This window comes from Saccostrea echinata, unplaced genomic scaffold (assembly GCF_033153115.1).
Source record: "Saccostrea echinata isolate AGI-Se365-2 ecotype Australia unplaced genomic scaffold, CSIRO_AGI_Sech_v1 ptg000001l, whole genome shotgun sequence".
Taxonomy (NCBI): Eukaryota; Metazoa; Mollusca; class Bivalvia; order Ostreida; family Ostreidae; genus Saccostrea; species Saccostrea echinata.
This window is the reverse complement of record NW_026889750.1, coordinates 33,831,272-33,845,375: the sequence shown is the minus strand read 5'-3', so window position 1 is coordinate 33,845,375 and position 14,104 is coordinate 33,831,272. Positions and strand designations below refer to the sequence as shown.

Sequence of the window (14,104 nt, the reverse complement as noted above, 5' to 3'; positions counted from 1 at the left end):
TATCAGCATATGAAGTTTGACACTAATTTAAGAAAAGTGAGGTCAAGGTCAGAGGAAAGGTCAAGGTCAAAAAATGTTGATGCAGTTGAAAAGGTTACATCAGTATGTATCAGGATATGAAGTTTGTTAAAAATATCTTGAATGGTTTCATTAAAACTGAGCTTAACACTAATTTAAGGAAAGTGAGGTCAAGGTCAAAAGAAAGGTCAAGGTCAAAAAAATGTTGATGCAGTTGAATAGCATACATCAGTATGTATCAACATATGAAGTTTGATTACACTATCTTGAATGGTATCTTTAAAACTGAGCTAAACACCAATTTAAGAAAAGTGAGGTCAAGGTCAAAAGTAAGGTCAAGGTCAAAAAATGTTGATGCAGTTGAATAGCTTACATCAGTATGTATCAACATATGAAGTTTGATTACACTATCTTGAATGGTATCTTTAAAACTGAGCTAAACACTAATTTAAGAAAAGTGAGGTCAAGGTCAAAAGAAAGGTCAAGGTCAAAAAGGTTGATGCAGTTGAATAGCTTACGTCAGTAGGTATCAACATATGAAGTTTGATTACACTTTCTTGAATGGTATCTTTAAAACTGAGCTAAACACTAATTTAAGGAAAGTGAGGTCAAGGTCAAAAGAAAGGTCAAGGTCAAAAAATGTTGATGCAGTTGAATAGCTTACGTCAGTAGGTATCAACATATGAAGTTTCATTACACTATCTTGAATGGTATCTTTAAAACTGAGCTAAACACTAATTTAAGAAAAGTGAGGTCAAGGTCAAAGGAAAGGTCAAGGTCAAAAAATGTTGATGCAGTTGCATAGCCCTCATCAATATCTATCAGCATATGAAGTTTGATAAAAATATCTTGGATAGTTTCTTTGAAACTGAGCTTTGAACAGAGCTAAACGCAAAGTGTGACGGAAGGACAGACGGAAGGACAGAAGGACGGAAGGACGGAAGACGGACATGACAAACACTATATGCCCCGGCCATATTCATGGCGGGGCATAAAAATCTTGAAAATTTTTTATCACAGGAACAGCAAAGTCATGATTAGTCATATATTAAAAAAAAAATGCATCCTCTCATAGTGTAAATTCTAGTTTGTTCAAATCATGACCCTTTGGGGATAGGGTGGGCTACAATTGGTAAACACATTTTACATTGGAATATATGGAAAAAGAATGTGCTGATGAACAAGAAGAGCCACAGTTACTTACGTGAGTGTTTTGGCCCATGCATGGGCCTCTTATTTTCAAACTCTTGTTCCTTTTTTTTTTTCAAGAAACATGAGCACTGGTTTTGGGACCTGTTTTTCCCATAATACAAACATGGGCTTGTACATTTTAGGTTCACTTGGAAAAGCAACCAATCAGAATTGTCTTATGTGCTTTTAACATGTATATGAAAAAAAAAAGACAACTACTCGGGGAAAAGTAAATTAAAGATGCCTACAGGTTTCTCAAAGTTGATGATTGTATGCAGTTTTACATCCCATGCAAGAGTATTTCACTCCAATGAGATGTCACCATACCACTGAGGGCTTTAAATTTAGACCTTTACTCAGCACTCAAGGCCATTGAACAGTGAGGGTTCTTTGGCATGGAAATGCCTGTCATTGACACAGATACTTGGTTTTTAATGTCTCATCCAAAAGACCTGCAACTTTCACTTTAAAGTGCAGGGTTTGGAGAATTAATAGCTGCTACCTATTTATATTGACTCAAGTTTGTAACGGTGGGGTCTTGAACCCACAGCCTTAAAATTATGAGTGAGCACTAGCTCTACTGAATGAGCTATTTCGAGGGTCTTCTCAAAGATGAGAAATGAATTCCTTTAATGATGCTTAACAACTTTTCCTAGGCCAAATATGGTGCATTGAGGCATATTTTTTAGGCAAAAACAAGAATTGTTTTTAGAAACACATGTGCCTTCCTGTGTTGCAATATTAAAAAGATCAACTTTAAATTTAGTATGTTTGTAATCTTATGATAGTGAAAAAATGGGTTTTGTACTAGTCAGTGGAAAAAATAATACCAAGTTGATCTCTATCAGACATCAATATCATAATAGGGGTCATTTACTTCTTAGAGGGTACCAGTGTTCCAAGTCTGATTCTATCAAAAGATATTCAGAAAACAATATCTCCCTCTGTCCAGAGTAGTTTGACCCTTGAAATTTTATATTGTTACCTTAAAATCAATAGGGTCATCTACTCCTTAGTGGTATCAGTGTACTAATTTATAGTTTGATGTCTGTCAAGCAAAGAGTTCTCAAGATACCAGAATTGAGCAGACAGTATTTTCTTATGTCTAGAGTAGTTTGACCTTGTGACCTCAAAATCAGTAAGGGTCATCTACTCCTCAGGAGGTACTAGTGTAAACCAAGTTTGGTATCTGTCAAGCAAAGGGTTCTCAGATATTCCTCGGACAACTCTTGGTCTACTGACAGCAACACTGACTAGCACAGAGACCAACAGGTGCAAATCAATATGCCCCCTTTTTTCAAAAGGGGACACAAGAATTAAAATAGTTTTAAACTGTCATTTTCATTGAACAAAAAGTTATTAATATGAACTTCAAGGTTTTTTTCTATATCAGACAAATGAATTGATTTTGGATTACCTAGAGTCTCTCAGAAAATGGTAATTTACATGTTCTTGACCTCATCTTTAAAATATTGTTAGATTGAATATGGGTATCTGTATTTTCAGAAGATTGGATTAAAATTGAATCCATGGAAATGCTTCATTTTCTACATAATTCATTTCTAGCCAGACGGAGACAGAAAAAAAGTCGACCTTGACTTTTCGGCTTTTGGCCTTAAAGACAATAGAGGTCTTTTTTAAGTCAAAGAAATTCATGACCTTACATTTCAATGTGAAAGCTAACAGAGAACTAAAGTATGAATTTCTGACCTTGTTCTTTGATCTCAAAATCAAAAAGGGTCCTCTATAAGTCATATTGACAAAAGGTATATTTCATTGCAAAATCTCAAAGAGAACTAAAGTTATTACAAGGAAACCACTTAATGCAAGATATAAATTTTTGACTTTGACCTTTTGACCTAAAAATCAATAGGTGTCTTCATGCCATTGAGAGTCAAAAGATTTCATTGAAAAAGCTCAAGGACAACTAAAACCATCATCTGGAAACCATTTTTTGCTATGTATGAATTTCTGACCTTGACCTTTTGACCTAAAAATCAAGTCTTCTTTAAGTCACTGAGAGTCATGTTATAAAAATTCATCGAAAAAGCTCAATGAAACCTAAAGGTATCATCTGGAAATCATTTTTGCTATGTATGAATTTCTTCCCTTGACCTTAAAATCAATAGGGGTCTTTTTTAGGCCTTAAGGAGTCATGATTTAAAATATTGCAAAAGCTCAAACTTTTTGAGATATCGTCCAGAAATGAAAGTGTTGCACACAGACAGCATGTATGAATTTCTGACCTTGACCTTTTGACCTAAAAATCAATAAGGGTCTTTTTTTTTTAGACCTTTGCAAACTACATATAAAATTTCATTTTTAAAGCTCAAAACTTTTTGAGATATCATCCAGAAACAAAAGTGTTACACACAGACAGATCCTCCCCTTTCAGTGAAAGCAGATGACAAATATAATCTTATAATTGATGTAGCACCAAAAAGACAGTAACTAAATCTTGACCTTAAGGACTAAGGCAAATTCTTAAGCCATTAGGTCATAAAGCAAATCAAGATAAATGGCAGAAAGAGTGTCAGCTTTGTAAGATGCATGGGTTAATTTGTAGAATGCCAAGATGGATCATGTCTTAAACAATATCGTTGTATTGCACATGTACTCAATTAAGCATACTTAAAATTAGCACAAACACAGGATATTTAGCACAATCATGAATCACCGCCACCTGTATTTCTCTGCAATATACCTTTTTGTGGTACATGAATATTAAAATAAGAATTGTCCCAAAGATGCCAAAATATGAATGTCTCTAAAACAAGTATACATAACAGTATCTTGCTATTGACAGGAGTACATGTATATAATACTATTGTCCAAGGACTATTTACACATGGTCAATGTTACAGCTACGCCAAAGTGTAATAGTGGGGTGAAAAGTGTAATGATGGGTGGGTGCCGACATTCTCCAGTTTCTGTATATGGATTTTGAGATAATCAGTAGTCTCTGAGGAGACAATAGCTCTAATGGTTCATACTTATAGTAGTTGTAGCTCAACAACAATGTAGTAAAGCTAGGTAGATTGTGACATACACTGTAATTTAAATTTATTTATTTTAATTGGTTGAAAACAAAGGACCATTTTGAAAGAATTCAACACAAAATTCTAATTTTAGAAACCATTGTAAAATTCATTATGTACATGTACCTTGGTTTAGTTTTCCTGTGTGCCAAATTTTACTGAAATCAGATTAAAACTTTACATGCAGGATGGAGATGTAGTGTTTTGGAAAATTGAGCAGATAAACGGCTACACAAACAGACTGACAATGGACACCTCATCATTGCTGAAGCTCTTTCGGTCTTCATTCAGTAGAGCATAAATAATGATCTGGACTTTTATTGAGGTTGTAAAATGACAGATCATCATCCTATTACATTCCAATAAAATCTGACGAAAAAAACTACTCAAGATAAAGGTTATATGGATTTATTTCATTCATAACAATTCAGAGCAACACTGTGTTTACATCAAAATCAGCATGGTAGATAAAAATATAGTAAAAGGTTTTGCAAAATACAGTATTTGCTAATAATTTAAAAATTCAAATTCCATTTCTGAAATTGTCAATGCATACACTGTACATGAATGTGCAGGTACATTCCAATATGCTTTTAAAAAACAACAACCAAACAAACAATCCAACATAAATTAAAAAAAATCCTTTCTTTTGTGCTTTTAATAGATTTGTATACATGTATTATTATTGAACTTTGAAACTTAATTGATATATGTAAGTCATTACTAGAACATGCAGTTGATGATGGATACATGTACATTTTGTGTGTGTGCATATTGGGGGGGGGGGGCACTAATGATATAAATGCTTGCTGAAAACTCATTCAGTTTCTAAGATGCAAACACACATGTCATAATGCCTTGACATAACATATACTTCTATAAGTGTTGCATAGACTGATTTATGGCATTCACAATGGCGGCCGAGTACCCTACACTATCTTCAGTCAGCTGATGGACATTACCAAGAGTAACTATGTTTCCATGGTTATTTACTACAATGTTTTCATGAGTGACCATGACTTCCTGAGGCACAAGATTACTGGGGTGAACATGATGATTTGGGTCAATAATTGGGTCAGAATGGACTGCCACATTAGTCAGTGTATGAAGATTGCTGACCTCAACCACAGCTGGTGTTGCAGTAAGCTGAATTTGGTGGTTTCCATGGTGACTGGGTTCTTGTTGTGGTGGCAACTGAAATTCCTGCAGCTCGAATCCCGGCTGTGTATCTGGAATCACATCCTCCTGAACTGAGATGTAATTAAGAGACATTGTGTTTCCGGATTTCCTGGCAAGCCGTGCCGCCTCCAGCAGACTGTCATCTCTGATGTAACGCACCTCCAAATCCTTATGCTTCTGTTTGATATGTTTGCGTGTATTACCACCAGTTGCACAAGTGAATGTACAATAAGGGCACCTGTAAGGTTTGAATCCTTTCAGCTGATGCTGAATTCTAATGTGTTCGTTCAGCTTCTGAGAGGTTTTGGTCTGATATCCACAATGTGGACAGTCATATTTTTTCTCTGAATGAGTCCATTGTTTGTGAGCCCTCAAAGTTGAACTGGAAATGAATTTTTTATCACACATGTTACAAGAGTACTCCCGGATATTTTTGTGTCCATTAAGATGGGTTTTGAATCTGTGGCCCAGTAGGGTTGTGAACTCACAATGAGGACATTGAAACTCCTTCCTGGTGTCTTCTTTTGCTTTGACTTTGTGGACCATGAACAAGTGTGCTAAAAAAAGAAATATTATACTGTTACAACACTGGAAGACATAGTTACCATTTCATCTTTACTCACCTTAGTTCCAGAGCTAACATGTATTATGACTTGCGGAACATTATTTTCACTTTCAAAAGGTCATGTCATACAATAAATGAGCACTTTTGTTTTTAATGAGAACATATTTTACTTATGGAGGGATTCTTCTCATATTTTTATATCTAAAAGTTAACAAGGGCACCGCAGAGTGGAGCATCCCCTTGCAAAAGAGCACATCGATTGTATAAATTACATGAATCTCCTGCTAACTTCTGTTATGCATGCACTTACTCATCACCCACCACACACACAAGTGCATCAGTATAAAATATCACCTACTGTACAACTCTGTTGCAGGGGGAGAATGAAATTTTCACACACTCAAGAAGATAAAATATAAACCAGTATTTACTATTGTATATGCTTCTTTAATACAAAATGTTAACTTATGCTTCTTTAGTATAAAATTTAAGAAACTAAACATACTGTAAAATGTAGCTTTGTTGGCTGTAGCATAGGGACAGTGCTCACACTGGAACTCTTTATCGGTAGAGTGTCGGTTCTTGATGTGGGACTGTAACTCCGAATCCTCCCCAAACCTCTGACCACACACCTGACATAAGTGAGGCCGAATCCCCAGGTGCATCTTGTTGATGTGCTTCTTCAGGGTGCTGAAATGTGGAAAGAAAAACATATTAGTATCTTACAAAGAATATTACATAAATTATGTGCTTAGCTTTCTTTTGGAAATTTTTTTTGTTAGCTAAAGAAGATGGGTGAACAAGGTGCACAAAATGCCTATAGCTTCAAAAGTATAAAAATCAAAAACTAAACATACATTTAGAGCAAAGTTCTTATTATTTAAAGGAATGAAATTATGTCAAACAAAACTTTTATGTGGAAAAGTTTTGTCAGCAAAAATTATTCTATGATTAAAAAAAAAAAATGAGGATTTCTTGGGATTTCTAACTCAGTTTATACTGTATAAATTGGGTGGCTATTAAATTCTTTCCTTAAATTATTTGAACATCCGTGAGATTGTTGCATATTGTAGAGATTTTACATGAAGTATACATAAATGTTTACCGAAATATCAAAGAAAAAATTGTGCTACAATTGAGATTTAATTTTTCACTTTCTTATTTGTCAAACCATAGGCATTTTTCTCGGCTTGTTTGCCCATCTTCTCTTGGACTTGTATGAAAATTTACAAGTGGGTATTGTAGTATGGAAAGGAGGAATGAGTTAACATAGATTGAAAATTCAAAAATACATATATAATGAAAATCATATGGCTGGACCGGGAATCAAACCCGGGACCCTGCATTACTAGTCAGGTCCTCTAACCACTAAGCCACCCAGGCCGATATCCACAGTCCAGCCTAAATTACTACTACAGTATAAAGACTATGAATAGGTCTAGATCTGAATAAAGGTCTGTTCTTCCTTTCTCAGATTAAGTACATCTCTACAGACTAGTAAAAGTTACAGACCTGGAATAAAGTCAGTTCTTTTCTAAAATTAAGCACTTACACCTCTGTCTTGAGCTTGAGAGAGCAATAAGGACATTCATAGTTTTTGTCTGAGGAATGGCGCCTCATGTGGGACTTCAGGCTTGAGCTTGACATGCATACCTTATTACAGCCATTGTGTTCACAACGGTACAACTTGAAAAAGAAAAAAATATAAAGAAAATTGTATGTATACAGAATAGATGGAATCTGCAATGCTTTAATAAAAAGAAATAGATGTACATGAAGATGTTCATAATACCTTCATTTCATCATGGTATATGCCATGCTTGAGAAACTGATGAACATGAAGTTGAGAGTTTTTGCTGAATCTCCTTCCACATGTGTCACACTGTTTCTTGAGGTGTTCAGAACGACAGAGATGCTTAACAATCATGTGCCGATTCAGCGTCTTCTTCACATGAAAGGTGAAATTACACTCGGTACACTTGTACTCTACTTCTGGGTGTTCTTTGACAACATGAAGCTTCATGGTCACCATGTTTCCTGTGGAGTAGTTACATCCCTCCACTTCACAGGTGACTGAGTTCTTTAAAGCCTCCCGTACTTCAGCTGCAGTCCTCTTGTGTACCCAGCGTAAATGTGATTTAATTGTACCTAAAGAGGAATAAGAACTATCACACTCTGGACATGGATACTTCATATCATCCAACTGGTGCACTCCCTCAAAATGACTTTTCAGGGCCTTATTTCCAACAAATGTCAGGTTACAATCTGGACATTCCCACTTCTGTTGCAGGCGATACTTAGGGTACCCTGTTAATTCTTTAGCTTTTTCAAAACTCAAATAATGTTTCTTGATAAGGTGGCTGGCATATATTCTCCCTTTAGAAAGAACAGAGTGGCAAAAGCAGCACTTTTCATACACTTTACTGGATACCTTTCTCCTGTTTCTTTTTGTTGTTTTCCCCTTGTTTTTCTTTTTTAAACTAAATATGGATTTCATATTCTGGACATGTTTGGCTATTCTATAATACACCCCTTGTTTGTCCCCCTGATTGACCTGCATATGGTTTTCCTGAGTATGTCTATAAAACAGGCTATAATACTGAAAGCTACAGGAGCAAAGAGTGCACATGTACTTTTTAGAGTTGTCAGTTAATGTACAATAACGCATGGCTCCTGAACTCTTTGTGATGTTGCTTAATAATGCCTTGCTCTGGGTGTATCTGAGTGGTATCTCCTTGTGCTGAATGACCATGTGTCTCTTAAGTGCAGTATAAGAAGTAAGTGTTTTTCCACAGGTCTCACATTTAATTTTAGCACCGTTGGGAACCCAGATTTTGATAATCTTTTTAGCTGCAACTTTGGTGACATTTTCCTTTTTCTTCTTTTTCTTGGTTTCTTTCCTTCCTGTTTCCTTTGAACTTTCCTTCACATTTCGTACTTTGGGTTTTTTGTCCACCACTGGCCTCCTTTTTCCTCTGTTTCTGGTAACCATTTGATTATCTGTTAACTCCAGATCTCCTCTACTATCTGATTCTGTTACCTTCACTTGCTGGACAGCATCTTCTTCAACCTTAATTTCTTTTTTCTTTCTACCCCTTTTCTTTTTCTTTAAATGTAAATCAGACAATTTACTTCTAGTTAAACTTTTCTCTGTGCCTTTTGACGTATTATCTTCTAACAGAATATTGGTCTCTTTGACCTCGGAATCTTGTCCAACTTTGACATTTTGATCTGATTCAGATGAGCTCTTAGAGATCTTGGAATTCATTATCCCAGGCCATTCACTGGATATGTAGGCTTGTTGTAAAAGTTCTTGTGCAGTGTCCATCTCTAAAATCACTGAAGCATGGTAGAGAGAAATTCGTTCAGGTGGAGTGACACATAACTGACCAGTGTACATGAATTCCATCAGCACTTTAAACACAGCTGAATCCACATCTGAAAGGTGAAACAGACATCCATTATCAATCTACATCACTTACTACTAAAACTGTAATGTCATGATGGTAACACTTGCCAAGCACATCTTTGCTAGCCAATTAAGGGGTCAACTCCACTCTGAGGAGCAGATTGGAACCCTTGGCTTACAAAGATGTGCCCAGCAAGGCTTTTGAAATCTGCATAAAGTATCTTCCTCTTCTTGAAATTAACAAAATAATAAACTTCAACTACCCTTCACTAGTTTTTTTTTTTTATAAAACCTCTACTGATTTCTGATTTTTCATTACATAAATCAAGATATTTTGCAGATTCACTGAAAATCACTATAAAAAACACTGATTCCCTGCAAAAAGTGTGTCAGTTTGATGAATAGATACACACCTATTTGGAAACCTAGCATTTTCTTTTAATCATGAAAAATTCCAATATGTTCCAAATAGAATCATAAATGTTCATAACGCAGCTCAGTTAAAGCTACATATAAGGAGGGTGGGGTCTCATTTATACAGGAAATGAGTAACTTGTTATTGTGACATCAACATGGTAAATTTGACACAGTTAATGTGCAGTAAGCATGATAAGAGGCACATCATATTACTTTTTCACAGTAAAAATTGGTATGTATACGTATGCAGATACATGTATTCTATAGACTTTTAATTAAAATGCAATGCCTTTCCATTAATTCATTTGATTCTGGGCAACTGATATTTCCATTATAAATACACTGCATATAAAATAGAATTGCAGTTACATGAATTAACAATTACTGGTCTAATTTTGTATCGGTATAATAAAACAGTTGAAATGTGTCATTGAAGGAGTCAGCAAGATTCCAGTTTCCCTCAAGCAAGCCTATTTTCTTTGGCTTTGGCTCGGAAAATAATCTTACTTGCTCTGTAGGAACTGGAATCTTGCCAGCTCCCTCAATGATACACTTTAACTGTTTTATTAAATGACCATTCTTATAAACATAGAAGTATGAAATATTTTTGAAAATTCAAAAAGCAATGTCACATTATATTATACATTACACAGCAAAATATACCTATTGATATGACCATATTGTAAGAATCTTGTCGTCCCTTGATTTTCCTCTGGAAGAAATCGGAGAACGTTGACAGAACAAGTCTGTGTGTATAAAAGGTGGACTGGTCTGATGTCACTACCTCCACATCACACAAATGCTTGGAGGCATAGGCCTTATATAGATAATCACTCAGCCTCCCATCATGCTTTAGGCTTACAAGTACATCCATTCTCCTTTCTTCTGCAACAGTTAATGCCTACAATATTCAAAATACTGTAAATGTGCATTATATTTAGTGTGTACAATATTGGTGGAAATTAACTTTTCAAAAAAGTTAGTGTAGATAACATTTCTGAATGTGCTAGATATGAGACTACTAACATACACTTCATTTAGCAGAAATGTCTATCCGCAAAAGGTGGTAAAAAGAATACTAGTACACAGCGAAATATAATATGCATACAGTATACTGTACATACCCAGTCAGCATATGTTCTAAAATAATTGTCTCTCTTTTAATCTGTATTTCACTGGGACTGTGAGTCTTAATTATATATATAATGTCAATTGTGACTGCCTAGAACCAATCAGATGAAATTTTATTGAATAATAATGAGGTATAATAAATGTAGTAATACATGTATAACATTATATTTACGTTTCTAATGTCTTTGTCCGAGATAAAATTTCAAATAGTAAAAATACCTTATTTCTACATAAATCTACTGGTTCATCGACAGGCGTGGTGAAAAAAAATCACGTGCGGGGCGGGACAAATAGAGAGAGAAGCAGGGCTTGTAGCACATGAATTTGCAGAATCAAGAGCATGTAAATATAAGGAATAACTGTCAGATTTTTTGGTTTCATGAGGATGATCAATCGATTGGCTTGCTTGATAATTTTATGCATAAACCAAAAAATTAGACAGTTATTCCTTAATTCAAAAAGTGAAATACTGTAATTTAACCCTTGAATAAAAGTGATATTTTCACAAGTGAAATTTCACAATGAAAATATCAAAAGTAATATTTTCACCAGTGAAAATATAAAAATTATGGCAAAACTTTTGATTTTCCTTCCCTTCACAAAGAGTGTTAAAAAGAAAATACTCACTATAGATAACTGACAGTAGATATATCATCTTGACAAGAACTTTAAACTGCCAAAGATTCTCCAAATTGTTATTAAATTCTATGTTTTACAATTTTAATTTCTCAATTGTTTAGATAGGACATCTCACAACGACTCAGCTATGACATTATAGCCTAAGACAATACAAAAAGAAAAAAAGGCAAAAAGAAAACCAAAGAAAATTTAATGAACACTGAATATCCTCTTACTATTTATTATGTATTTTGATCGTCCATAGTGGCTCCATTCTACCTCCAGGGGTCATGATTTGAACAAAATTGAATCTCAGAAACTTTTACATTATGTAGCTTAATTATTTTTTTTATCTTTTAATTATTATTTTTTTATATTTACTTTTCTTATTCAGTAGATTAGTATGTTTTTATTATTTATAGGGATGGCAATTTGTAACCAGTTAACCGATTACTCGGTCGGAACGATGGCAATCGATTAGAAAATCTGTAATCTGTTAATCAGAAAAAATAAAATATTTGTTAAATTGAACACATTTTTTAGAAATTTATTTTAAAATAAGAAATCTCTGCACAAAGGATGATCATTTAGGATTTAAAGGATATAATTTGGACGTACATGTAATTATGAATCTCCAGACTGAGACCGTTGAGTAATTGGTCAGTTTACGTAGTGTTAATTAAGTACTGTGAAAACATTACGTCGTTACCCCGACTGTCCTGTAATTCTTTAATGACAATAATTGAATCACTGAGCAGTGTGAATTGGTGTGTTTGTCGTTTTCAGTTTTCAATGCAATTTACTTGTAATTTTTAAACAAACATTGTAAATTAAGGGCTATATACAGTTCACATGTAGTTTTGGTTATCATAGTAAACATGCAGAAAGAACTTTTGTGACATCTGCTCTGAAAAAATTATCAAAGATTTCTTAGGTTTTTTTTTTCATGGTTTTCTCAATTTTTATTGTCGACTGAAATTGAAATAAAAAATATTTACCGTATTTTTCCGATCCAGAATCAAGACTTATGGAATGTTTTAACTTCTATCGTCTTATTTGGGTCTATTTGTGTATATGGACAGAGCTTTACTTGAAAAGCAATTGTCAAGAAAACGTGAATTTTGATACGATTAACCAGTTAATCGGTCGGAACGTCTTGCGGTTAACCGACTAGCAATTCTATAATCGATTGCCATCCCTAATTATTTAGGTTAGGAGGAAGTTTTATGCACTAGTAGTGATTTTTATTAGTGTTTAAATTTTATAGCTTGACCTTAGTTTACTTCAGGGGAGACATTACGAGGAGTAAGAGGAGTCATAAACTATATAAGCAGGCTCATTTTATGATGAATAAGGGATAATTTGGAATTTGATAGTTTGATTAATAATGGGGATTTAACTTGAGTTACATTGGAATAATTATTTTAAGTGCCTTTCATTCAATTCTTTTGGATTTATACTTTGTGACATTGATTTGGATTATGTTTTACTGTCATTTGGATTTAATAAACATTTACCCTTATTTTGTGTTTTATTACAAAGAGGAATTATGATTAAGAGCTACTGAAATATAAATGTGAAAAGGATTAACTTGGAAACGCTACAATAAATTTCATCTTTTCTGGCCCAGTGGTTCTTGAGAAGATTTTTTGATGAAATCACCCAATTTTAACTATTTCTTAATTATCTCCCTGTGGAAGAGGGTTTGACCCTTCATTTGAACAAATTTGAATTGACCACTTTACCCAAGGATACTCTGTACCAAGTTTGGTTGAAATTGACTCAGTGGTTCTGAAGAAGATGAAAATGTGAAAAGTTTATGACAAAGCTGACAACGACCAGGACAGACATTTTACAGACAAATTTCAATCAAAAAACACTCCCTTAAGGCTCGGGTGAGCTAAAAAGATTATTGACTGAATTTCCAGAAATATAATCAAATATGCCCGACCTCGGTCTAAATTGCACAGATGCAGACCTTGCAAGCTTGGTCCACTTTGCCCCGCAAAGACCTCAGACAGGCATATTCCCCGATGTTCAGTCAATAACCTATGAGTTTCTGTATCAGTGTATACATGTATTACTTAAAAGATTGTTATGTTGTTTTGTTTTGTTTTTTTATTCTCATTCTGCATGTTCTGGGTCAAAAACTTACATGCAACATGGTCCTTAAATAAAAAAAAAGAGAGCTGTCAAATCTATAAAATCAAATAATATCACAGAATGCAAAAATTCAAAGAAGTGATGACATAAAAGTTAGAACGTTGTTCTCACCCGTAGTTCTAATCTATAACGACGCCATTTTGATAACCTTCTTTGACCCGTACTGTACACTTAATTTTCTGTATTTTTACAAGGATTAATAAGTGATTTATTTGGGTATTTGCATTTAAAATACACTAAATATCATTGCTATCTTGTGACAAAAAAGACCTATCTCTATACCCTTCTATTTGCTGTGGTAACTCCTTCACCACATCAACAACTTCTGCGTGCAAGAGTTTTAGCGCCCCCTGTAGGAATTGTAAACGCGTACGG

The 14,104-nt window shown here is 34.4% G+C and overlaps 1 protein-coding gene across 1 annotated transcript; it reads right to left on the bottom strand.

Annotated features, from left to right (window-relative positions):
* Positions 1-4,639: 4,639 nt before the first annotated feature.
* On the bottom strand, positions 4,640-14,085 carry LOC133190306 (zinc finger protein 99-like). The gene is made up of 6 exons (XM_061325854.1): positions 14,012-14,085; positions 10,481-10,718; positions 7,784-9,429; positions 7,544-7,677; positions 6,497-6,681; positions 4,640-5,983 (listed from the first exon to the last, which is right to left on the bottom strand). The coding sequence occupies exons 2-6, from the start codon at positions 10,689-10,691 to the stop codon at positions 5,124-5,126; spliced, it is 3,036 nt and encodes a 1,011-aa protein (XP_061181838.1). The 5' UTR covers positions 10,692-10,718; positions 14,012-14,085; the 3' UTR covers positions 4,640-5,123.
* Between the last annotated feature and the right edge of the window lie 19 nt (positions 14,086-14,104).